At 43.9% G+C, this 27,533-nt stretch overlaps 1 protein-coding gene across 1 annotated transcript in view; it reads left to right on the top strand.

The window, feature by feature from the left end:
* tbc1d2b (TBC1 domain family, member 2B) overlaps positions 1-27,533 on the top strand; it is an 89,882-nt gene that overhangs the window by 56,017 nt on the left and 6,332 nt on the right. Inside the window, exons 7-12 of the mRNA XM_055662718.1 lie at positions 1,987-2,097; positions 5,593-5,786; positions 9,301-9,795; positions 19,990-20,107; positions 24,628-24,813; positions 25,478-25,599. Of these exons, the coding sequence (XP_055518693.1) occupies positions 1,987-2,097; positions 5,593-5,786; positions 9,301-9,795; positions 19,990-20,107; positions 24,628-24,813; positions 25,478-25,599 (1,226 nt within the window). The remainder of the gene's footprint in view (positions 1-1,986; positions 2,098-5,592; positions 5,787-9,300; positions 9,796-19,989; positions 20,108-24,627; positions 24,814-25,477; positions 25,600-27,533) is intronic.

The raw sequence follows: 27,533 nt of genomic DNA on the forward strand, positions 1-27,533 counted from the left end.
AGCAGTTCAAGAGAATCCTCTTTGACATACCGAATCTCCTTAATCTTCTCGGGAAGTAGAGGCGTTGATGTGCTTTATTTATAATTGCATCAGTGTGCTGGGTCCAGGAAAGATTTTCAGAAATATGCACGCCCAGGAATTTGAAGTTTTTGACTTTCTCCACCATTGATATAAACAGGATTTACCAAATGGTGCCAGCACAACCTAGCTCTCAATATCAGCAAAATCAATGAATTGATTGTGGACTTTGGAAGAGGAAATAGAGAATACTGTACATAGATTTGGTTGGTAATTTTGTGTAACAAATATTTTCTGTGAGTTCAGTATTTCAAAAATATATAAATGGGAGAAGACTAGAAGTTTGATTTTCTACTGGAGTCAAGAGCAGGAAAACAACATCAGTAACTCTCTTAAAGATGTAAGAAATCGTTTTATAGCAAATATTAGTTGACTTTAATTCTCTCAAAAGAGCATTTTGATTCAATTAATAAAATTGGAGATTGGAAATCATTCTAGCCAAGGATGTTAAGGATATGGAGCCAGTGCAGATGACGGGTTAGGATGCTGATAGCCATGAGCTCCTTAAATAGTACTGGATCAACTGTCTGAAGAAGGGTCTTGACCCAAAATGTCACCCATTCCTTCTCTCCAGAGATGCTGCCTGTCCTGCTGAGTTACTCCATTTTGTGTCTATCTTCAGATCAACATAAAGTTTCTGCTTTTGAATTCTGTTCATCTCAAAGAGAGCCCTATTATCTAGAACTTGTTATGGTTTTATCTACGTTGCTTTTATAATTGCAAATGTGTGCTTCTCGACCTTTTTGCACTATTTTCTAAATGATTTTATTATTCCTTGTGGCAAACTTTATTGGCTTTATCTTGCACTAAATATTATTCACGATATTCTCTTTATCATGTATCTGTACACTGTCGATGGCACAATTATAATCATGTATTGTCTATCCGCTGACTGGTTAGCACGCAACAAAAGCTTCTCACTGTACCTCGGTACATGTGACAGTAAACTAATGACTCTTCTAGCTCACATAGCTGTATTAAAATTTATTTGGCATTTATATCCTAATTTTGCACTTGTTCTGATGTCTCAGAATCAATAAGCATACCTTCACTCCTCCCCTTTACAGCAACAGGGAATCAATATGGTTATGGGGTTAAGAAGGAAAGCAGAGTCAAGACCAAGATCAGATTAGCCAGTCTGTGGAAGGGTCTCGACCCAAAACGTCACCCATTCCTTCTCCCCAGAGATGCTGCCTGTCCCGCTGAGTTACTCCAGGTTGTGTGCCAGTCTTCGGTTTAACCAGCATCTGCAGTTCCTTCTTGCACATCAGATTAGCTGTGATTGGTAGGGGCTGTGTAACCACAAACAGGCCCCTATCGAAAACCAAATGCTCCATCACCCACCTTACTTGTGGGGAAACTCCTCTTTTGCAGCCTGCTTACTAACCATTCTGCTGTTTGCCCTAACTTTAGTCACCTTCTGCTTGGCAGCCTAATGGGTTATTCATGCACTAGTTGAAATTCAGAGTGTTAGTAAATATGGGGAAGTATGCATCCGTGCACGATAGTGATCCATTTTGAAACCGGTAATCCCAGAAATGTCCGGTTATCCTGTTCATCGAGTATCCGTCAGACTGATGTCCTGTGAACTATTCTGATCCCTATTGGCAAGGACTGCTAGTGGACAAAACCCACATTTGTTCCGGTTTTTGAAACTTCAGGAACAAAAGGTGCAAATGTTGTGCGTTTCCATTTATGAAATGGATCAATTTTGCGATGTAAAGTGACATGGTAACTCAAATTTCACTACACCAATTGGTGCATGTGACAATAAATATCCTTTTGTCCTTTGACATGGTACAAGTGTCAGATTTGTTCAGTAGATGTTCTCATCTAGGCCATGTTAATCTCTCTACCTCAGTCTATTTGAAATGGGATGCAGTAATATTGTAATATTTGTCTTTCCAGGATGCTCTTCAGGGTTACAAGACTCAGAACAAATACCTGAACAAGGAAATCTTAGAACTATCTGTGCTTAAGAGAAATGCTGAGATGAGAGAAAATGCTCTGGAAGCAAAGGTATGTCAGCTGCAGTAAATGTCCACCTGTATTGATCATGCCTATACTGTAAAACAGGCCCTTCGGCCCACCAAGTCCATGCCGACCAGTGATCCCTGCACACTATCCTACACACAGTAGGGACAATTTACAATGATACCACACCAATTAGCCTACAAACCTGTTTGTCTTTGTAGTGTGAAAGGAAACCAGAGCACATGGAGAAAACCCACGCAGGTCATGGGGAGAACATACAAACTCTGTACAGACAGCACTCACAGTTGGGATCGGCGCTGTAAGGCAGATACTCTACTACTGTGCTACCGTGCTCTCTATATGTGTTGGGGGCAGTTTTCATTTGGTTTAAGATTTGTTGTAGACAATTGCCTTCATTTTGTATGTTCACTAAAAAAAATTCAAGTTAGTAACTTTAAAAAAAAAAAAGCAGAATAATGATCTGCTTGGATTCATCCAGATACATTCAAACACCTTGTGTGCACATCCAGTAATGAAATCCTCGCTTGAAGATGAGCCATCCTCCTCTTCCTGCAGCCTCCTCAGCATCACACTTCATGATGCTCTGAACTGCCTGCCCATCAATGGCCCTATTTTGATTAAATTAAAATCTTCATTTTCCTTTCTAGCATGTAGCACAACAACCACTGATCTGTGGTAACTTGTCCTTGCCCTGAAATCTTCAGCCAGTTGAAAATGCAGTCAAGATGTTTGGCTATTTATTATTCTTTAACATTTTACCTTTAGCATATTTCAACCTTGATAATTAGAGAAATTGATCCTTTGTCACTCAGAAGTATTTATAAAAATAACAGTTGAGGACCATAGAAATAAACCTACACTTTCTGAAACATTTAATATTACTTTGTAGCAAATAAGTTAATGAATCTGAACAATAACATTTCTTGTTCATAGCATGGATGAGTTAAGGGGCTGGTGATTGTAGATAGACACAAAATGCTGGAGCAACTCAACGAGTCAGGCAGCATCTCTGGAGAAAAGGAATAGATGTCGTTTCAGGTCATCTTCAAACTGCAAGTCAGGGGAGATGGAAACTAGAAGTATGAAAAGGTATAGAACAAATCAGAGTTGGTAGATGTTGGGTTGGGAAAAGACATCAGATGGTGATTACCTGTGTGTGTGTGGGCACGTGTGGCTATCACCTAGATCTAAGCCAGCTATTACTGCCAAGAGTAGAATAGTGCAGACACTACAAATAAACTTAAACCCACATGTATGTCTGAGCTCATTTCATTTCTTTGTGTACTTATCCAACTATGACAAAACTAGACTAAAGAAAGATAATTGGGTGGATGACCTGAATTGGAAGTTAAAGATCGGCACAAATGTTTTGGAGGCTTCAAGGGATATGGGGTCATTCCAGAAGAAATGAGGATTGAGAGCTGATCTCATTGGAACATAAGGACACAAAGTAAATCAGTGGGTTAGGCGGCATCTCTGGCAAACATGGATAGGTGATTTCTCAGGATAAGACCCTTGCAACTGATCTTGACTTGAAACGTCACCTATCCATGTTCTCCAGTGATGCTGCCTCACTTGCTGAGTTACTCCAGCACTTTGTGTCCTTTCGTGCTTCCACTCATTGAACCATTTTTTGAATGGGGTGAATACAAGGATGATATTTGTCTGTGGTGTCTAAACCCAGGTTTAAGGTGAGAAGGGGAACATTTAATATGAATTTAATAGCAACTTTTTCACACAGACGGTGATTGGTACATGGAGTAATCAGCCAGAAGAGGTAGTTGAGGCAGGAGGTACAATAACTACATTCAAAAGACATATGGACAGATACATGGATAGGAAAGGTTTCGAGGGATATAGGCCAAACACGGGTAAATTGGAATAGCTTAGCTGGGGCATCTTGGTTGGCATGGACAAATTGGGCTGATGACCTGTATCCATTTTGTGTGAATCTATATTCAGTCTAAATACTGAAACATCTACATACCCTTATTTTGTTTCCTTCAGTCATCTTTTTAACCTAATCTAAAATGTTGACTCCTCTATTTTGGTCATCACTCATATATTTTGCAGCCTTAAGCCTCTTCTTTGAAGCTTTATTCTAATACTCGTTGTATATCAGTACACGTGACAGTAGTAAACCAACACCAACTTAATATATACAAAGTTTTTTTTAACTAAGTCACAATTCATAGGGGTGTCATTTGAACTCATCAGGTTTGTTTTCACAAATGTTCATGACAATATTCATCCACGTATTCAATATTGTATTCAATAATTCAATATTCAACAACACTTGTATTGATTGATCAGTGAAACAACAGGAAAATAAACTGAGTGGCAGGACCAACTGACAGTTACTGGGATTCTGCCCAAGAGGATTAATGAGGAATGTTGTGAGTGCTCCATCCCCTTTGCATTGAAAATTCAAGCTCTTTTGTTCAGTGTTTTCCGCGAGCATTTGCAAAGGGGTCACCCAGATAGAGCTCCAAGATAATTAAAAAACATCATAACCTTTTCAATGATGATTATATCGTAATTGCATCTGACATGTATCATCGACATATTTGTTTAAACATCATAGATAAGCACTTTCTTGACCAATCCATAACATCTATTCATTCTCGATCAATCCGTGATGAGCTCCCTGCCCGTGTCAGTATCAGATATTCCCAAAGCTCATCACCACTCCCCTCATACTTACACAGGTTAATTGTTTTATGAACAAGCTGCTTATGTCTCTGATTAACATTCACTGAGCTGTAAGTCTTGCTCAGCCTGCTTGCAGAGTTACAGGAACTGGGTCTGACTTGTTTCATAGGAACAGGCATTTTGTGTACACATTTAGACTTTACTGCGTGGTAACGGGCCCTTCACCCCACCGAGTCTGCGCCGACCAGTGATCACTCATACACTAGCATTAGCATACACATATACTCATACACATACAATTTATAGAAGCTAATTAAACTGCAAACCTGCGCGCCTTACGAGTATGGGAGGAAACCGAAGCTCCAAGGGAAAACCCATGCAGTCACAGGGAGAATGTACAAACTCGTACAGACAGCATCCGAGGTCAGGATAGAACCATGGTCACAGGCGCTGCAAGTCTACCGCTGTGCCACCGTGCCGCCCCTACTGAATCAGACCCCAAGTGCCATCAAATTATACTCTGGCAAGGAATGTTCCCACATCTTAAAAACCAAGGTTGGTCCTATATTTCCAAATAAAAATCACTCGCTTTAAAATTCCGAATGTAGATTTTCCAATTAACTAAATTTAGGACAAGCGTATGTTGGGGTTTCTTTCAGTCAGTGTTAGTTTACACGAGTTGTAATTTTGGTTCCTACTAGAGAACTTTCTCAATTCTTGTGTGATGATGGTTTACTTTTTCCCAATGCACGTTGAGTGTGACAATTGATTTTAGTCCCATTCATTGAAAAATATCTAAACCATCTGATTTCATATATGTGTTGTTCTTCTGACAGTGATTGCTTTCTCTCCCCCCTATCTTGCCAGTGCACCAGCCTAGAAGCTAGACTGTGCCAGGTAGAGAGCAAGCATCTCGTACTCCTCCAGGAAGTGAAGAACCCTGTGTGTTCTGGGGAAAAAGGTCCCACGCATGAAGTAATCTCCAGACTCTTGGAAGATGCTCTGAAAGTGGACAGCGCCGATCAACCGGAGCAAACCGTTCTCAAGCCAAATCCTGTCAGGTAATATCACATCACGGGTCTCTGAGCCGGGGTGGGGAAGGAAAACCTTGAAATAACGTTTAATGGTTCCCCACTGAAAGGAGAAGAAAACAACTGAAGAAAGAGAGACACAAGGAACTGCTGATGTTGGAATCTTCAGTAATACTCTTAAGTGCTGGAGTAACTCAATAATTCAGGCAGCATCTGTGGAGGGAATGGACAGGTGATGTTTTGGGTCAGGATCCTTCTGAAGAAAGAGTTGCTGTTTGGTCTATCAAGCCCTCAATGAATGCTGGTTATAGAGCAGGCTTGAAGGCATGTGATGTTCCTATCTTGTGTTGAGAGGAAAGAGAAAGAAAGATAAAACATCAGCATTTTATAATGCAATAAAATATGTTGCAAGATAATTGGCCACATCAGTTCATGTTTATACTGCACATGAGCAGTAGTTATAACTATTCTTTCTCTGATCACATATTCCCATAACCTTCAATCAACTTTTTTAAGCTACTTTTAAATGTTGACTCCATTTTGATCAGAACTCTGATGTATTCTGCAGGCCTGCAGGCCAGAGTTTAAAATAAGATGTTTCACCTCAGTCTTAAATCTATCTTCTAATCTTTTATCTGTGCCCCCTTGTAGACTAGTCAACCACCGGAAACAGATTAATCTAATACATTTTAAACCCTTTTGCAAAATTGCTTATTTGTTATCTTTGTTTGCATGCAAAAAAAGCCACAATCTTTTTTACTTGTGCTTCCAGGTACTGAGCCCCCTCTTAATTTATCGTTGATATACTCTCAACTCTGTCGAGATGTTCAGAGTATAACCAAAATTCATTATGATCCACTAAGGTGTTGCAATGATTGACAGATACATCTTTTCAATTAATTCTCATACACAATGTATACTTTTTAAAAAAATGTTAATTGAATTCTGCTTCCAGCCTTTGCCTAACGAGCCTGTCCCACTTTCATGACCTAATTCACGAGCTTTTTTACTGTGGACATTTTTCATCATGCTAGAAAAACTTGATGCCACGAGTACCTACAACTAGCATCATGGCCTACCTACGACCTTCTACAACCTCGTGACAACCATGCTGCCAGTATGAGTCAAGGGCAAACGCGGCAGAGGTCGTGAAAGTGGGACAGGCCCTTTATCCTTCTATCATTCTATGAAGATAGAGCCAAAATGCTGGAGTAACTCAGTGGGTCAGGCAGCATTTCTGGAGAAAAGGAACAGGTGATGTTTCAGCTCAAAACCCTCCTTCATTCCATGACCTCCTCTATTTTTTATGCTATTTCACTATACAATCTAGATATCTGCAAAACTGTCCTCCACCTTGAAGTTTGCATTTTTTTGAAGCAATTTCCTAATTTAAAAAATATTTTCATTTACAGTGAAAGTATCAGCTCACTCGCTTTAATGCTTACACTTAAACTGACGAAACCACACTGCTTCCCTTATCCCTTTTAAAAAAAAAATATTATGAATCTGAGACAATATAATAGGGTCTGACTTAGTTGGAGACCTTTCTATTCACAAAGAATTATCACATTTTTCCCACTTCCCCCATTTATTCCTTCATGTAATAATTTAGTGCCCACTCGTGATTAGCTCCATAAATCTGGATTACATGCATAATCTAATCATATTGCAGCATCAGATGGTGCATTAACATCCAGCTAACGGCTGCAGAGTGTGATTTTTATTTCATCCAAGGTAATCAATAACACGTTACCACATACCAGCAAAGAGATTTTACATTAGATTTTCAAATCTAATTAAGAATATATCTATTTTCAGGTTTACAAGCATGACAAGAGTGTATTTGTGAGCTGCGTAAGAAACCGTCAACATGGCTTTGGTTTCGTAAAATTTAGTGGAGCTAAACAAATAGCTAATTGTCTGAAGTTTTCCAATCATTCCTCAGAGGCCCCGTACAGAATATATATTACAATGAAGATAGATACAAAATGCTGGAGTAACTCAGCGAGTAATTCAGTCTGAAGAATAGTCTCGACCTGAAACGTCACCCATTCCTTTTCTCCAGAGATGCTCCCTGTCCCGCTGAGTTACTCCAGAATGTTGTGTTTACCTTCGATTTAAACCAGCATCTGCAGTTCTTTCCTACATACATTACAATGAACTAGTCCAGCATGCAGCAAAAAACAAAGTGCTGGAGCTACTCGGTGGGCCAGGCAGCATCTGTGGAGCATTAATGACAGACGACATTTCAGGTTGTGATCTTGCCCCAACTGAAGAAGATTCACAACCTGTAACATTGCTGTCTGTCCCTTTTACTCCACAGATGCTGCCATTAGACTGTAGATACAGCATGGAAACAGAACCTTTGTCCCACCGTGTCCACACCGACCATCGATCAACCCTTACACTAATTCTATTCTACACACTAGGGATAATTTACAGAAGTCAATTAACCTACAAACCTGCATATCTTTGGAATGCGCCTGACCAGCATTCCACCAGCTTCTTTGTTATTGATCCAGATTCCAGCATCTGCAGTCTTTGTTCATGTTCCATGTTCAATACGCATCCTGAGAGCATCTGGCAAGATTCACTTTAGATTCGTTACAATGAATAACATGGATTGGTGACGACTGTTTGGTATTGAATTATGTTTCTCAGGTGGACAAAAATGCTGGAGAAACTCAGCGGAAACTCAGTCTGAAGAAGGGTTTCGGCCCGAAACGTTGCCTATTTATTTTGCTCCATAGATGCTGCAGCACCCGCTGAGTTTCTCCAGCATTTTTGTCCACCTTCGATTTTCCAGCATCTGCAGTTCCTCCTTAAACAATAAGTTTATCTCAAGCTGGTGATCTGGAATATAAAAGCAGGACTATTCCAAATCATAAACAGCTTGGCAAAACAAACAGTATAAATGGAAAACCAGACGGTACCTCTCTGTACAAGTTTTACACATGGACCTGTGCCCTTGAGCATGGGACAAGCAACTTAGAGTTAATGCTGACAACTTGGCGATGTGTACTGAGATCTATGACGAGCAAAGACCCTCAATTATGGGAATGAAAAATTCACGGTAGGAGTTGTAAAATTGAATGCAATATGAACTGGAAAGATATTTTGTTTAGTTTAGACTTGCAGCACAGAAACAGGGCCTTTTGGCCCACCAGGTTCCCACTGATCATTGATCACCTGTTCACACTATTCTATGTTGCTCCACTTTCCCATCCACTCCCTACACACTCGGGGCAATTTATAGAGGTGCAATTCTCATAAAAGACAGCAAATCTTTGGGATGCGGGAGGAAACTCGCAGTCACAGAAGAGAATGTGCGCACTCCACACAGACAGCACCCGAGGTCAGGATCAAACCCGGATCCCTGGTGCCTGTGAGGCAGCAGCTCTACCCGCTGCACCAGTGTGCCGCCGTACTAAAGAGCTAAGCTGTGTTTGTACTTTTGCACGATGCATTTTTTTGATTCATGTTATTGTGAAACCTCGAGTCTAGAAAAATGTTAAAACATGAAATGTTTGTTATTTGTGTTTAGTGAGTATGACATTTATGGCTTCAAGACGGTCCCTGAAGACAGTGAAGAGGAGACATTGATTGCCAAAGTTCGAGCTCTAGATTTAAAGTCACTAACACTCACTGACAGCCAAGAGATTTCCACGGGGGTGAAATGGGCAAATTACTTTGCCGGCACCATGAACCGTGAAATGGTGCGCTCACCGGAACTGAAGAGCCTCATTCGTTGGGGTGTTCCTCATGAACATAGGTCAAAGGTGTGGAGGTGGTGCGTTAACCTCCACGTCAGGAAGTACAGAGACAGATGCGGGCTGGGATACTTTAACTCCTTGCTGGAGAGAGCACGAGAGAAACAGAACCCTGCCTCCAAGCAGATCGAGCTGGATCTTATGCGCACTTTGCCAAACAGTAAGCACTATGCCTCACCCACCTCTGAAGGAATACAGAAACTTCGAAACGTTCTGCTGGCATTTTCCTGGAGGAATCCGGATGTTGGATACTGCCAAGGCTTAAACAGGTACGTTTTATTATGGAATATGTCGTAAACTATCAATTAGCTAGTCCTAATCTCTCATTTTCTCATCGACAAAGCAGCAGGTACAGAATAACCTGTGACAAAAGTCCAATCCGAAAAAATCCATGATATTGAAAGCTTCTTTCCATTAAATAACCCTTGTTTAAATTGTGAGATATTCGTTCAAAAATGGTTGCTGTGGTTTGGGTTTGAATATGTTGAGACTGGCATCATCTTAGTATTAGTTTTTAGTTTAGAGATACAGCATGGAAACAGGCTTTTCGGCCCACCGAGTTTGTGCTGACCAACAATCCCTGCACACTAACACTACCCTACACGCACTGTGGACAATTTACAATTCTACCCAGCCAATTAGCCTACACACCTGTACGTGGTTGGAGTGTGCAAGGAAACCGGAGATCCCAGAGAAACCCACATGGTCACGGGGAGAACATGTAAACTCCGTACAGGCAGCACCAGTAGTCGGGGTGGAACCGGGGTCTCTGGCGACGTAAGGCAGTATCCCTACCACTGCATCATCGGGCCATCTACTTAATATCTTCAGAATAGAGTAAGTACGATTTAAGACTTCTTTGGAATGCTACATAAATAAAATCAAAAATCCATTCTTCGTAGATCAGTTTATACTGTTTGTGTGTGTGTGTGAATAAGACTTAAACAAGACTGTGAGGACCACAAGCTATTACTAGAGGTTATTGATTTCTTTTTGACATTTTATCGTCACTCCCCATTCATTCCCAGGAATCCCCGGTTTGCAGTTTAATTGGACTGATGTTGCTGAAAACTTGGAACGGCTCAGCCAGTCCTGGATAATTGCAATATTGGTTTCTGTGCAGCTACATAACTCAGTCCACAGTTACGGCTTTGATGCAATTACTGCTTTGTGGTAATGCGCAGCAGTTTGGAGTAGTGGATTTCTCAGAGAAGCAAGCACCGCTGTTTATTGGCATTAGGAAATTTGCTTTGTTCAGTTAATTGGTTCTATTCATCCAGTGTTGGCGATTTGTGGAAGAGCTACTGGTCTTAGAAACTCTCCCAGCGCACATGGTAAATCACCCGTGGCTTGTCTTAACACAGGGCTGGACTGTAGTGAAAGGACCAAGTTACTTAGAGGAACATTATCAGATATTTGTTTCTCAGATAAATCTGTAGTTATTTAGAAACATAGAAACATAAACATAGAAAATAGGTGCAGGAGGCCATTCGGCCCTTCGAGCCAGCACCGCCATTCATTGTGATCATGGCTGATCGTCCCCTATCAATAACCCGTGCCTGCCTTCTCCCCATATCCCTTGACTCCACTAGCCCCTAGAGCTCTATCTAACTCTCTCTTAAATCCATCCGGTGATTTGGCCTCCACTGTCGTCTGTGGCAGGGAATTCCATAAATTCACAACTCTCTGGGTGAAAATGTTTTTTCTCACCTCAGTCTTAAATGACCTCCCCTTTATTCTAAGACTTAGGGCGCCTTGCAGCGGTAGAGTTGCTCTCTTGCAGCGGTAGAGTTGCTGCCTTGCAGCGGTAGAGTTGCCGCCTTGCAGCGGTAGAGTTGCTGTCTTGCAGCGGTAGAGTTGCTCTCTTGCAGCGGTAGAGTAGCTCTCTTGCAGCGGTAGAGTTGCTCTCTTGCAGCGGTAGAGCTCTCTTGCAGCGGTAGAGTTGCTCTCTTGCAGCGGTAGAGTTGCTGCCTTGCAGCGGTAGAGTTGCTGCCTTGCAGCGGTAGAGTTGCTGCCTTGCAGCGGTAGAGTTGCTCTCTTGCAGCGGTAGAGTTGCTCTCTTGCTAGAGTTGCTCTCTTGCAGCGGTAGAGTTGCTGCCTTGCAGCGGTAGAGTTGCTGCCTTGCAGCGGTAGTTGCTCTCTTGCAGCGGTAGAGTTGCTCTCTTGCAGCGGTAGAGTTGCTCTCTTGCAGCAGTAGAGTAGCTGCCTTGCAGCGGTAGAGTTGCTCTCTTGCAGCGGTAGAGTTGCTCTCTTGCAGCGGTAGAGTAGCTCTCTTGCAGCGGTAGAGTTGCTCTCTTGCAGCGGTAGAGTTGCTCTCTTGCAGCGGTAGAGTTGCTGCCTTGCAGCGGTAGAGTTGCTCTCTTGCAGCGGTAGAGTTGCTCTCTTGCAGCGGTAGAGTAGCTGCCTTGCAGCGGTAGAGTTGCTCTCTTGCAGCGGTAGAGTTGCTCTCTTGCAGCGGTAGAGTTGCTCTCTTGCAGCGGTAGAGTTGCTCTCTTGCAGCGGTAGAGTTGCTCTCTTGCAGCGGTAGAGTTGCTCTCTTGCAGCAGTAGAGTTGCTCTCTTGCAGCGGTAGAGTAGCTGCCTTGCAGCGGTAGAGTTGCTCTCTTGCAGCAGTAGAGTTGCTCTCTTGCAGCGGTAGAGTTGCTCTCTTGCAGCGGTAGTAGAGTTGCTGCCTTGCAGCGGTAGAGTTGCTCTCTTGCAGCGGTAGAGTTGCTCTCTTGCAGCGGTAGAGTTGCTCTCTTGCAGCGGTAGAGTTGCTCTCTTGCAGCGGTAGAGTTGCTGTCTTGCAGCGCTTTCAGTGCCAGAGTCATAAGTTACATCCTGACTATGCTTGCTGTCTGTATGGAGTTTGTACGTTCTCCCCGTGACTGTGTGGGTTTTCTTCGATTTCCTCCCACACTCAAGTCAAGTCAAGTTTATTTGTCACATACACTGCTTTAACCTGGGCAGTGCCAAGCTGGTGGAACTGCTCATGCTCATCCATGCATCTGGGATGTATTAATCACTGTCCGGACTTGTGCCATGAGGTTGGTTTGAAGGAGTTAAGTTACTTTACTTTAGACTTTGGAGATACAGTGGAAATAGGCTCTTTGGCCCACCGAGTCCCCACCGACCAGTGACACAGGGAGGACATGCAAACTGGATTGAACCTAGATCTCAGTACGATGAGATGCTTGGTATGACTCTAACCGTTGCAGTGCTTTCTCCTTGATGTCTCTTCACTTAGTTTTCCCAGGGCCCACATCTGTTGTTGCAATTGTTCCCATGTTGGCCTATGTCATGGTCAATCATTCGCCTCATTTCTGGACCTCTGATCTTCAGGCCATGCCAGGAATATGTTTGTGACATTTCTGGAGCTGAGTGCTCCTGGCGAAAGCAAGTTGGTTATGTGCGAGTACGTGCTGCCTGTAATAAAAGTGGCAAATGCTGGTAACGCTCAGATCAGAAAACATCTGGGGAAAGAGAGGCAAAGATAAAGTTTCTGGTCGAAGGCCCATTCTGTCCTATCATACCAGCAGTGATCGTATTGAACAGTGAGCTGGTTTAAGAGGGTTATAAGATTAATTATTATTTAAATAATTTTTTTTTTTTTTTAATTAGTATTTGCAATTAATGTTGATTAGTAACTTTTGTTCAATTACTACTTTGACGGAGGTCGTGGGGGTAAACTTAGAACATATAACAAGGGAAAGGAACAGGCCCTTTGGTCCACGATGTCTGTGCTGAACATGAAACTAAATTAAAGTCATCCCTTCAACTTACACGTGATCCTTGTCCCTCCATCCCCTATGTATCCATGTGCCTATCTAAAGGCATCTTAACCATCATCATATCTGCTTCCACCATCACCCCAGCAACAAGTTCCAGGCACCTACACGCGCGTGTGTGTGTGTGGTATGTCCGCTTCTCTCACCATAAAGCTGTGTCCTCTAATATCTGACACATCTACCTTGCAAAAAGAATATGACTGTCTCTGTCTCAGAATTGTATCAGCTTCTATCAGCTCTCCCTTCAGACTTTAGACTATAGGTACAGCATGAAAACAGGCCCATCAGCCCACCGATTCAGCGCCGGCCAGCAATCACCCCCTATGTTAACAATATCCTTCATGCTGCTAGGGACAATTTACAATTTTACCAAAGCCAATTAACTTACAAAATTGTACGTCTTTGGAGTGTGGGAGGAAACCGGAGCACACAGAGAAAACCCTTGCGGTCATAGAGAGAATGTACAAACTCCATACAGACAGCACCCATAGTCAGGATTGAACCCGGATCTCTGGTCCTATAAGGCAGCAATTCTACCGCTGTGCTACTCTGCCACCCCAAAGCCTCTGCCTCTCCTCAGCCTATGACTTTCCAGATATATCAATTTAAGTTGTCCAACCTCTTCTGCACCCACTCCAATGTTTCTACATCTATCGAAAGGGGTGACCAGAACTGTGAACAATATTTCAAATGCGGCCTAACCTAAGTTTTACAAGCCTGCAACGTTGCTTCCTGACTCTTGTATGAAATGCCCCTAAATCTGACTTCCCAACGTGCAACCTGCCTGGTTTCTACTCCATCTACCATTTTTATACCCAATATCTAACTGATCTAAGGTAGACACAAAAAGCTGGAGTAACTCAGCGGGGCAGGCAGCATCCCTGGTGAGAAGGAATGGGTGACGTTCGTGCCACTTCTTCAGACTGGTGACAAACTGATCGATGTTCGGCTGTTTCCGTTGAAAGCCGCCTGCACTGTCTGCAACTTCACCAATTCTGGTGTCTGCTAACTTAATAATAACCCGTCCAAGTCAATTGTATGTATCACAAACAGCTGAGGCACCAGCATTGATCCCAACAGGCCTCCTTGCACAAGAAGGAACTGCAGATGCTGGAAAATCGAAGGTACACAAAAATGCTGGAGAAACTCAGCGGGTGCAGCAGCATCAATGGAGCGAAGGAGATAGGTAACGTTTCGGGCCGAAACACCTCCGCTCGGTCCGCAAGAACCTACCTGACCTCCTGGTGGCTCAGCACTTCAACTCCCCCTCCCATTCCCAATCCGACCTCTCTGTCCTGGGTCTTCTCCATTGCCAGAGTGAGCAACACCGGAAATTGGAGGAGCAGCATCTCTTGGGGAGCCTGCATCCGGCGGGCATGAACATTGAATTCTCCCAATTTTCTTAGCCCTTGTTGTCTCCTCCCCTTCCTTAGCCCTCGAGCTGTCTCCTCCCATCCCCCAGCCCTCGGGTTCCTCCTCCTCCATATTTCCTTCCTACTCCCCGCCACCCCCTATCAGTCTGAAGAAGGGTTTCGGCCCGAAACGTTACCTATTTCCTTCGCTCCATAGATGCTGCTGCACCCGCTGAGTTTCTCCAGCATTTTTGTAGACCTCCTTGCACCACCACTTCTGCAGGCAAACCAGTTCTGAATCTAACGGTATATGTGAAATTAAAATACAAAAGGCTGGACTAATTTAGCGGGCCAGGCAGCGTTTCTGGAGGACATGGATGGGCAACGTTTTGGACCTCAACCCTTCGTCAGACCGATTCCTTGTTTCCCAGTGCGTGTGAAATTGGTCTTTGCATTTAGTTTGGATGGTGGACGAGGCAAAGGTTGTTCAGTGTTTGCCATCTAGTGGTGCTCTTCAGCAACTGCGGCTGTTGCAAAAATATGGAATGCAATGCTTGAGTCGGTTGTCGAGGAAAGTACTCTCATAACATTTAAATATCTAGATCACCACTTGAATTGCTTCGCATATCAGGCTGTGGACTAAGAGGACTAGAATACAAAAACAGGGATTTATGTTGAGGCTCTATAAGGCGCTGGTCAGGTTTGCAAGAATTATCCCAGTGGGTTAACATATGATGAGTATTTGTTGGCACTGAGCCTCTACACGCTGGAGTTTAGAAGGATGGGGGGCGGGGCTCATTGAAACTTACCAAATAGTGAAAGACCTGAAAAGAGTGGGCACAGAAATACATTCCATTAGTGTGAGAGTTTTGGGCCGGAGGTCATAGTCTCAGAACAAAAGGAGATGAGGAAGAATTTCTTTAGTCAGAACATGGTGAATCTGTGAAATTCAGTGCTGCAGAAGGCTGGAGGCCATCAATGGAAAATTTTAAGGCGGAGATAGATAGATTCTTGATTAGTATGGGTGTCGGGCATTATGGAGAGAAGGCAGGAGAATGGGGTTATGAGGGAAAGATAGATCAGCCATGGCGGAGTGGACTGGATCGGCCGAATGGCCTAATTTTGCTCCTGTCACTTATCAATTTATAAATTGATAAATGGGATTGATAAAGGTAGGTGCTTGATAGTGGCACCAGTACGTTGCGTCAAATTCCCTATGAAGTTTTTCAAGTAACAGGGATGGAATTTTATTCCCCTCTGTGCTGAGTGTCCTTTCACCCCCCCCTATCCAAACACATGGCTGGAAGGTGCTGTCAAGCAACTACGGAGGAAGCACCGATTGTGTGATCTTTCTCTTTATGACACATCTGGAGATTGTCAGCCCTAGTTTCACGTTGAAACACAACCTGTAACTGGGGGCTTCTCCTTGGGTGTCTGGAAATCAAAAGTGTTGATGAAAATATGTATCTTTAAAATCTGAGATCTACTATCCAATGTGGTGAGGATTTCACCGCCTCTGTTGGCAAATTGTAAGTACCTGTATCTGTTTGACAAAAAATTGCCAGAGTAGATACAAAAGTAATACATAACTCTCACTCCCAGATCAGCAAAACCAAACTCACTGATCGCTCACTCGCTCGCTCACTCATCCTGCCCAGGATACGGCAATCAATTAATGTCAATTATTCAGCAGGGAAACGGGTCCTTCAGACCATCAGCCGCTCATGTACACTTCTCTCCACATTATGAACTCAGGGCAATTTATAGTGGTTCATTTACCCACCAACCTGCACGTCTTTGGGATGTGAGAGGAAACCAGAAGTGCAGATTTATGTGGGTGTTTTTTGGATTCCAAACTACTCGGGGTGAACTAATGGATTTAATGTATTTTCATTATCATATGGTCTGTAGGGTATCTCACACGGTTAGATGGATTCAGCAAGCCAGGTGGCCTCAGTGGAGGGAAATGGACCAACAACTCTCCGAGATAGGCACAAAATACTGGAGTAACTCAGTGGGGCAGGCAGCATCTCTGGAGAAAAGGAATGGGTGGCGTTAGGGTTGCCAACTGTCCTGTATTAGCCGGGACATTCTGTATATTGGGCTAAATTAGTTTGTCCCATATGGGACCGCCCTTGTCCCGTACTCGGGTCGAGGGGACTGTCAGGGCGGTGCGCCGCGTCCGGCACAGCCTCACCCGTCCCGACGTAGTGCAGCAGCGTCTCGCGCGTGGCCCCGTCGGTCGGCAACCCAGCCAGCTGTCCGACCTTCGGACCTTCGCTTACCGCCGACACCACCACCCCTTCTTCTCATGGCCGATCATCGGTTCATGAGTTGGACGGGGTGCGGGCCAAAACTCCTGACCCGCCAGCTGGGCTTTATGTGCAGTGCAGACCAGCACCCAGGCCAACTCATCATTCACCCAGCCACGGCCGATTCGGTCAACGAATTGTCGTTGGGAATTTGTCCCTTATTTTGACCTTTTGTCCCTTATTTGGGAGTGAGAAAATTGACAACCCTAGGTGACGTTTCGGGTCGAGACCTTTATTCTAAAGAAGGGTCTCGACCAGAAACGTCACCCATTCCTTCTCTTCAGAGATTCTGTCTGTCCTGCTGAGTCACTCCAGCATTTTGTGTCTACGATTTAAACCAGCATCTGCAGTTCCTTCCTAAACAACTTTCTGAGTCTGGATTAGTCTGAAAAAGGATCCTGAGCTGAAATGTTGTGTGTCTGTTCGTCTCCACAGATGCTGCCTGACCTGTGGAGTTATCCCAGCACTTTGTTTTTTGCTCGAGATTCCACTGTCTGGAATATTTAGTGTCCTCCGAACGAGGTCATTAAACAAACAGCACATGGGGTTAGGTGTACTATAATGGTGTAGATTGAGGATTGGTTAATGGAGGTTGGGAAACTAGCTAAGGGAGTGCAGTGGGACTTTGGCCTCAGCTGCTCACAATTTCCATCAGTGATTTGTGAGAGTGTTGTCCATTGACAAGAGGATGCAGAAAGGCAACAAAGGGGGTATGGGTAGCCAAATAAACAGGTAATAACATGGCAGACGGAATATAATGTGAAGAAGGGTCTCGACCTGAAACGTCACCCATTCCTTCTCTCCAGAGATGCTGCCTGTCCTGCTGAGTTACTCCAGCATTTTGTGTGTGCGGAATATAATGTGAGGTCATTTTCTTTAGGTTGATGGTGGAAATCAAAGCAGACTATTTTCATAAAAATGGTTAAATTGAGAGATGGACCTGGCTGATCTTGCACGCAAATCGCTGGTCAGTTTGCAATGCTCTCAGGTACAACAAGCAATTAGGAAAGCAAAGACTTTAGTTTAGTTTATTATTGTCACATGTGCCGAGGTACATCAAAGGGAAGACTATTCATTAATACAATCGCCGTCCACAATGTGCAGATCACGGACAAAAATGGCACAACATTTAGTGCAAGGTGAAGTCTGATTAAAGATGGTTCAAAGGCCTCCAGTGAGGTCAATGGGAGGTTAGGACCACTCTCTTGCTGATGAGAGCACTGTTCATTATTGCAGTGAGATTTGAGTCCAAGGATAAAGCGGACTCACTGCGTTCATAGAGGGCGACAGTGAGACTGCACCCAGAGCATGTACAGGTCTGGTCTCCCCATCTACCAAAAGGACACACGTCAAGATAGTCAAGTCAAGAGTGTGTTTTCAAACGTACCGAAACAGATCAATGAAATGGAGGGAGTGCAACAAAACGCTCACAAGATTGATTCCTTGGATGAGGAAAATTGTCTTATGCAAAGAGTTTAATTGGATTAATGTTTAACAAACTGGAAAGCACAACCCTGTTCACATTCAGGATAACTGATATTGCCTCGTGCTTCGTGACTGTTGGGAAAGTACCAAGCTCCAAAGATTGATTACAATACCAGAGGGATTAAACATACTGCCCAACCTTTCCCAGTATTTTGCAATATTCTGCATTTCTCCTATAAACACAAAAGTCTAGCCTGCCAGACAAGTCGAACTATTTGAAGACAAGTATGCAGAGACTAAAGGTGGCATATAACAATGCCATGAGAACACTGCTAAGGCAACCTAGATGGTGTAGTGCCAGTAATATGTTTGTGGCTGCAGGAGTCAGTACTTTAGAAGCTATGCTAAGACACCACATGTATAAATTCATTTGCAGGATAAATGACTCTGAAAATGTGCTTATTGTGGCCTTGACAAACATAAGGGTTAGCACAAGCTGTGGAGACACTGGTATCGTTGTCTCGTTGTAGGACATTGATCACCTTTTAATCTGGATTTTTAATTTAAGTATTGCGGGTTTAAAAAAATATATAAATTATGATGTTTTTATAAGTGATATACCATGATTTTATATGTATTTATGATATTTGATATGCAATGCATTTTTAATGTAATGTTGCCCCTTGTCTGGACCTTGAGTTTGTAATAACGTTTATTATTATTATTATTATTATTATAATGTCCCACCACCTCATTAATGACATTACCCAGACCTGGAAACTTGTGGAACATTGAGTAGTGCAGCACAGAAATGGGCTCTTTGGCCCACAATGTCCGTGACGAACATAACATCACGTTAAACTAATCTCAACTGCCTGCCTGATCCATATCCCTTAATTCTTTGCATATCCATGCGCCTATCCAAAAGCCTTTTAAATGCCACTACGTATCTGCCTGCACCACCACCCCTGGCAGTGAGTTCCAGGCACCCACGACACACTCTAAGACAAAAAATAGTTCTGCATATCTCCTTTGCACTTTACCCCTCTCATCTATCCCTTCAGCCTTTGACATTATCATCCTGGGAGCATCCTTCCTTTAATGGGGCAACCACAACTGCACATAATACTCCAGATGCAGACAAACCAGTTTTATAAAGTTGCAACATGACTTTCTGACTCTTATGCTCAATGCTTTGACCAATGAAGTTGAGCATGCCATTAGCTTTCTTTTCCACTGTATCTACTTGTGTTGCTATTTTCAGGGAGCAATGGACTCTGACCCAGGCATCCCTCTGTATATCAATGTTGATAACGGCGTATTTCTTGCATTTGATTTCCCAAAGTGCAGTACCTTGCACTTGCTCAGATTAAATTTCATCTGCCATTTCTCTATCCTTATCTGTAACTGATTTATATCCCGCTGTTTCTTTTGACACCCTTCCTCACTGTCACTGAATTAGATTTGGATTTATTTGTGTAATTGTGAATTTTCCACATGGCTGGGATTGCAGTGCACAGGGTCTGTTAATATTTGCTGTCTAACGCTGCTGGACATGGGTGAAGAGGTGATCAACCTGCATTAATACATGTGTGACTTTCCACGTAGGTTGGCAGCGATAGCACTTCTGTACCTAGAACAAGAAGAAGCCTTTTGGTGCCTCGTTGCCATCACGGAGTGTTTTATGACCCCAGATTATTACACAAAGAACCTGATCGGGTCACAGGTAAGACAACTGCATGTTTACGCTCTGTTATATGCAGCAGGGAGTAGAAAAGATTAACTGAGATACTTTGTAATCTGGGTAGTACTTGATAACTAAGTACTTACCCTACATCTCTTTGTTAATCTTTGCCCCTTTCACTATAGACCCCTGGACTCTAATCTTTGACATTACCACCTTATGGAAGAAGGTTGGACTGTCTAATATATACAGTAAGAAGGATAAAACATTAACTGAGATACTTTGTAAGCAGGGTTGAACTTGAAAACAAATGTAGTTAAAATGTAGATAGACACAAAAAGCTGGAGTAACTGAGCGGGACAGGCAGCATCTCTGGAGAGAAGGAATGGGTGATGTTTCGGGTCGAGACCCTTCTTCAAACAGGTTAGGGATAAGGGAAATGAGAAATGTAGACGGTGATGTGGAGAGATAAAGAACAATTATTGGCTGATCATCTAAAATCTACCCCGTTCCGTTTTTTTTCCCCATATCCCTTGATTCTTTTAGACCTAAGAGCTAAATCTAACTCTCTCTTGAAAACATCCAGAGAGTTGGCCTCCACTGCCTTCTGTGGCAAAGAATTCTACAGGTTCACAACTCTCTGGGTGAAAAAGTTTTTTCCACATCTCAATCCTAAATTTTCATTCTTAAACTGATTCCCTCAACATTTTTCCTCCATCTAGCCCGCCCAATCCTTTAAGAATTTTATATGTTTCTATATGGACACACTGATCGGATCTGTTTTTATGCCTACAATATTCTGTTGTGCTACAGCAAGCAAGAATTTAATTGTCCTATCTGGGACACATGGCAATAAACTCTCTTGACTATATGAAACCCTCTCATCCTTCTAAATCTATGCTGCACTCTCTCAATAGCAAAAATGGAGACCAAAATGACACACAATGCTCCAGGTGCGGTCTCACCAGGGTATTGTACAGCTGCAGTAGCATCTTCTTGCTCCGAAAGTCAAATCCAACGCAATGAAACATAGAAACATAGAAATTAGGTGCAGGAGTAGGCCATTCGGCCCTTCGAGCCTGCACCGCCATTCAATATGATCATGGCTGATCATCCAACTCAGTATCCCGTAGCTGCCTTCTCTCCATACCCCCTGATCCCCTTAGCCACAAGGGCCACATCTAACTCCCTCTTAAATATAGCCAATGAACTGGCCTCAACTACCCTCTGTGGCAGAGAGTTCCAGAGATTCACCACTCTCTGCGTGAAAAAAGTTCTTCTCATCTCGGTTTTAAAGGATTTCCCCTTTATCCTTAAGCTGTGACCCCTTGTCCTGGACTTCCCCAACATCGGGAACAATCTTCCTGCATCTAGCCTGTCCAACCTCTTAAGAATTTTGTAAGTTTCTATAAGATCCCCTCTCAATCTTCTAAATTCTAGAGAGTATAAACCAAGTCTATCCAGTCTTTCTTCATAAGACAGTCCTGACATCCCAGGAATCAGTCTGGTGAACCGTCTCTGCACTCCCTCTGAAGACCAACATGCCATTAAGGGCCTGTCCCACCAGCATGCAATTGCATACATCTAGCGGGACCAAACATGAGGCGTCACTTGAGGCGTACGGCCTCGCGAGGTCGGTCCCACTTCCAACCGAGGAGACGTCTGGAGTTGTGCAGGGCTGGTCCCGACATCATACTCGCCAATCAGCTGGGCAGGAGGCGGGCCGACTGAATTTGGACGTTGCACGGCGTTGGGCAGTGACTTCATCACGAAACGGCACGCGCTAGGCATACGCCGTCAAGACGCTGCGTACGAGACGCTGCGTATGAGATGCTGCATACGGCCTCAATGCGGCTGCGGGCCGACAGGCCGTTGTCGGGCGAGATTTTCGGACAGTGCAAGATTTTTGGAGCCCCGCGCGACGTCGGGACCAGCCCCGCACAACTCTATACGCCTCCACCGAACAAAGTGGGACCGGCCCCGCGAGGCCGTACGCCTCAAACGACCACTTTTGGTCACGCTAGACGCATGCTATCGCATGCTGGTGGCACAGGCCCTTTAGCTTTCTCCACTGCTTACTTTCAGAGACTGATGTACAAGCACACCCAGGTCTCGTTGCACCTCCCCTTTTCCTAATCTGACACCATTAAAATAATAATCTGCCTTCCTGATCTTGCCACCTCACATTTATCCGCATTATACTGCAAAAATGTGATAACCTCACATTTATCCACATTATACTGCATCTGCCATGCGTCTGCCCACTCACCCAACCTATCCAAGTCACCCTGCAACCGTATAGCATCCTCCTCACTGCCACCCAGCTTTGTAGCCACAAAACTTGGAGATGTTACTTTTAATTCCCTCGTCTAAATCGTTAATATATATCATAAATAACTGGGATCCCAGCACAGAGCCTTGCAGCACCCCACTAGTCACTGCCTGCCATTCTGAAAAGGATCCGTTAATTCCTACTCTTTGCTTCCTGTCTGGCAACCAGTTCTCTATCCGTCAATACCCTACCCCCGTTTCCACGTACTTGCATTTGCGTACCAATCTCTTGTGTGGGACCTTGTCAACGGGTTTTTGAAAATCCAGATACACCACATCCATTGGCTCTCCCTTATCCATTGCACGTTACATCCTCAAAAAATTTCAGAAGATTAGTCGAGCATGATTTCTCCTAGACGCATGCTATCGCATGCTGGTGGCACGGGCCCTTTAGCTTTCTCCACTGCTTACTTTCAGAGACTGATGTACAAGCACACCCATCTGCCTTCCTGATCTTGCCACCTCACATTTATCCACATTATACTGCAAAAATGTGATAACCTCACATTTATCCACATTATACTGCATCTGCCATGCGTCTGCCCACTCACCCAACCTATCCAAGTCACCCTGCAACCGTATAGCATCCTCCTCACTGCCACCCAGCTTTGTAGCCACAAAACTTGGAGATGTTACTTTTAATTCCCTCGTCTAAATCGTTAATATATATCATAAATAACTGGGATCCCAGCACAGAGCCTTGCAGCACCCCACTAGTCACTGCCTGCCATTCTGAAAAGGATCCGTTAATTCCTACTCTTTGCTTCCTGTCTGGCAACCAGTTCTCTATCCGTCAATACCCTACCCCCATTTCCACGTACTTGCATTTGCGTACCAATCTCTTGTGTGGGACCTTGTCAACGGGTTTTTGAAAATCCAGATACACCACATCCATTGGCTCTCAATTATCCATTGCACTTGTTACATCCTCAAAAAATTTCAGAAGATTAGTCGAGCATGATTTCTCCTTCATAAATCCATGCTGATTTTGACTGATCCTGTCACTGCTTTCCAAATACGCTGCTATAACATCTTTAATAATCGACTCGAGCATCTTCTCCACTACCAATATAGGGCTGACTGGTCTATAATTCTCCATTTTCTCTCTCCTTCTTAAAAAGTGGAGTTACATTGGCTACCCTCCAGTCAACAGGAACTAATCCAGAGTCGAGAGAATATGGGAAAATGATCACCAATGCATCACGATTTTTAGGGCCACCTCCTTGAGTTTTCTGGGATGCAGACCATCAGGCCCTGAGGATTTATCTGCCTTCAGTCCCAACAGTTTACTCAACACCATTTCCTGACTAATGTGGATTCCCTTCAGTTCTTCCCTCCCACTAGATCCTCGGTCCCCTAGTATTTCTGGGGGATTGTTTGTTTCTTCCTTAGTGAAGACAGAACCAAAATACTCATTTAACTGTTCTGCTACTTCCTTGTTTCCCAATATAAATTCACCTGTCTCTGACTGTAAGGGACCTACATATGTCTTCACTAACCTTTTCCTTTTTACATATCTAAAGAAGCTTTTAGTCAGTTTTTATATTCCCCGCAAGCTTTCTTTCATGCTCATTTTCTCTCTTAATTACCCCCTTTGTCCTCCTCTGAGTTATACATTTCTCCCAGTCCTCCAGCTTGCTGCTTCCTCTGGCCAATTTATATGCCTCTTCCTTGGATTTAACACTATCCTTGACTTCCTTCGTCAGCCACGGTTGAGCCGACTTCCCCGTTTATTTTTTCGCCAGACGGGGATGAACAATTTCTGGAGTTCATCCATGCGGTCTTTAAATCTTTGCCATTGCATCTCCACCGTCAACCCTTTAAGTATAATTTGACAGTCTATTCCAGCCAATTCCCGTTTTATACCTTCAAAGTCTCCTTTATTCAAGTTCAGGAGCCTAGTCTCTGAATTAACCATGTCACTGTCCATCCTAATGCGGAATTCCACCATATTATGGTCACTGTTGCCCAAGTGGCTTTGCACAAGATCACCAATTAATCCTTCTTCATTACACAATACCCAGTCTAGGATGGCCGATCCCTGGTCGACCCCTCTACATATTGGTTTAAAAAAACATCCCCTATACTTGTTAAATGCTGAGTTGCCCCACAGGTTCCTATTAAATCATACCCACCTGCTGAAGGAACTTGTGTTTTTTGCCTGTCCTGAGGATGGGGAATATGCTGCATGTTTACATTAATACTCCATCATGTCCCTTTCTTAACGCCAGGTTGACCAGCGGGTGTTCAAGGACTTGCTGAGTGAGAAGTTGCCACGGTTACACGCACACTTTGAACAGTACAAGGTGGACTTTTCGCTCATCACGTTTAACTGGTTCCTTGTGGTGTTTGTGGACAGTGTTGTCAGCGACATCATGTTCCGCATCTGGGATTCGTTCCTGTACGAAGGTCCAAAGGTACGGTGTAAAATTCACCTGTTTGTAGCAGGAGCCTGGAGCAATGTCACTTGAGGATGCTTTTTCCACAGGTGTCTCCTTTGAATGAAGTCACCCTAGTGTGCTGCTGAGTACACACTGTAATTTCGCATTTCACTGTCTAGTACAGCATGGACCCTGCTGACCAAAATGCCCCATCTAAGCTAATGTAATTTCCCTAAGTTTGACCCATATCCCTCTAAATCGTTCCTATCTATTTACCTGTCCAAGTCTCTCTTTTATGCTGCTATAATACCAGCCTCAACAACCCCCTCTGGCAGCTCGTTCCATATACCCACCGCCCTCTGAAAAAGTTGCCTCTCAGATTTGTATTAAATCTTGTCCCTCTCACAGTAAACGTATGTCCTTGTTGTTGATTCCTCTAATCTGGGTAGAAGACTCTGTACATTCAGCCCATCTATTCCCCTTATGATTTTATCATCATTTCCCATCCGACATCAAAAGTAAAACCTGGTCATTATCGTAATACAATTTGTCTCGCCTCTCTCACCTTAAACAAAAGTCCTCTTGTTTTTGACAGTTTTTGATTTTTTTTTTTAAGATCAATTTAGTAGCAGTCATTTTGATTTTGGTTGACATTTGCATCGCAAGGGTTGACTTTTGAATGGTTGGCATTATTTTCCAGGTTATATTTCGATATGCACTTGCAGTCTTCAAGTTTAAGGAGGACGAGTTTGTAAAGCTTCAGGATTACATGTCCATATTCAAGTATCTGAGATACTTCACTCGCACGATCCTCGATGCACGGTAAGCCCACTGCGGCGTTCTCGGCTTGAACTATTCTATACCCGCCCCTTTCACGTACCCTCACTTTCTTCTATGAATGAAACAGAAGGATGGAGCTGCGGTGAAGTCACTGCCTTGCAGTGCCAGAGACCCGGGTTTGATCCTGACTACGGGTGCTGTCTGTATGGAGCTAGTACATTTTGCCTGTGACCGCATGGGTTACCTCCAGGTGCTCCGGTTTCCTCCTCGGGTCTGCAGATTAATTGTCCGTTGCAAATGATCCCCAGTGTGCAGGATAGATCTAGTGAACGGGTGATCACCAGTCGGTAGAATTCTGTGGGGCAAAGGGCCTGTTTCCACTCCATATCACAAAACTAAAGCCAGTATCCCAGGTAGACAAAAATGCTGGAGAAACTCAGCGGGTGCAGCAGCATCTATGGAGCGAAGGAAATAGGCAACGTTTCGGGCCAAACTCCGTCTGAAGGTTGTACATTCCTCCAAGTGTGTGGTGAGTAGTAATGTTGTGAGAGTAGAATAGGTGGTTGATGGTAGGCATGGCTCAGTGGGCAGAAGGGCCTGGTTCAGTGCTCCACAACTATAACTATAGTACCAGGGTTTCCTTAAACAAGGTTTTTCATTTTTGATATTCAGGAAATCCTGAGGTTATTTAAAGCTTAAACAAGTGCTAAGGCTATTGAGTGTGTAGGAAAGAACCGCAGATGCTGGTTTAAATCGAAGATGGGCACAAAATGCTGGAGTAACTCAGCGGAACAGGCAGCATCTCTGGAGAGAGGGAATGGGTGACGTTTCCCGTTCCTTCTCTCCAGAGATGCTGCCTGTCCCGCTGAGTTACTCCAGCATTTTGTGTCTAACTAAGATTACTGACATGTGCAACTGACTTCCACACTGGGTGGCGACGCCATCGAATGTGGCAGCTGTCCGTCCTTTCACCCTTTTTGTTATTTTTAATGTCATAATGTATGTTTTTGGAGGTCTTTTAGTTTTTTTTATTTGAGGGGTGTTGAGGATGTGTCTTTTCTCCGAGCCGCATCTTTGCCCCACCCCCCCCCCCCCCCTCACGGCCTACCATCTGGATTGGTGCGGCCTTTCCTGCCGGAGACCGGCCACAGTTTTAGTAGCGGCGCAGCACTGATTTACCATCGCGGAGCGGGCGATGCCTTACCGGGATTGCCGTGTTGGGCCGGCTGACTTTCACATCGTGGAGCTGTGGGCTGCGGAACTTCCAGCCACGGGCAGCACTGACTTTAACATCATGGAGTCCTGGGTCCCTTGCCGGGGATCACCTGTGTTGAATCTCCGCCGAGCTCGGTCTGTGGACTTCAGGAGCCGCGGTCTCTGGTAAGAAGTGGCCGATTCGGAAACTCCAAGCCGCTGAGTGTGTTCTGCTGTTCCGCCGCTGGAGCTCTGATCATCCCGGCGAGAGGGCCTGAACATCGGGCCGCCATAGCGGCGACTACGGAGGGCTCAAAGGCCCCGACCACGGGTGAACAAGAGGAAGATGACTGAACTTTACTGCCTTCCCTCACAGTGGGAAACATTGATTCCGCTGTGGGGGATGTTCATGTTAAATTCTATCGTGTGTTGTGTTAATTTTATTTTTTTTGTGTGGCTGTATAGTAACTCAAATTTCACTGCACCAATTGGTGTATGTGACAAAAAATGTAACTTGTAACTTGAACTTGACCGAGGGTTGTGTAGCCTTTGTGGTAAATCAGGAGATGAGGAGAGCAAGCTAAAGGGGGAGGAAAGGAAGAGGAAATTGGATATGTTGTTTGAGAAATCTATAAAGAGGGACGCGATGAGTCATGTATCCTATTGTTGAGAGAATGAAAGGCCATGGGAGATTATAAAAATTGCTGATTTAAAACCTGGAACTGTAGTAAAATTCCAACCAGTGGATTAAATTTCACTCTGAAGCAAAATACTAAAGATGC

Source organism: Leucoraja erinacea, chromosome 36 (assembly GCF_028641065.1).
Source record: "Leucoraja erinacea ecotype New England chromosome 36, Leri_hhj_1, whole genome shotgun sequence".
Classification (NCBI taxonomy): Eukaryota; Metazoa; Chordata; class Chondrichthyes; order Rajiformes; family Rajidae; genus Leucoraja; species Leucoraja erinaceus.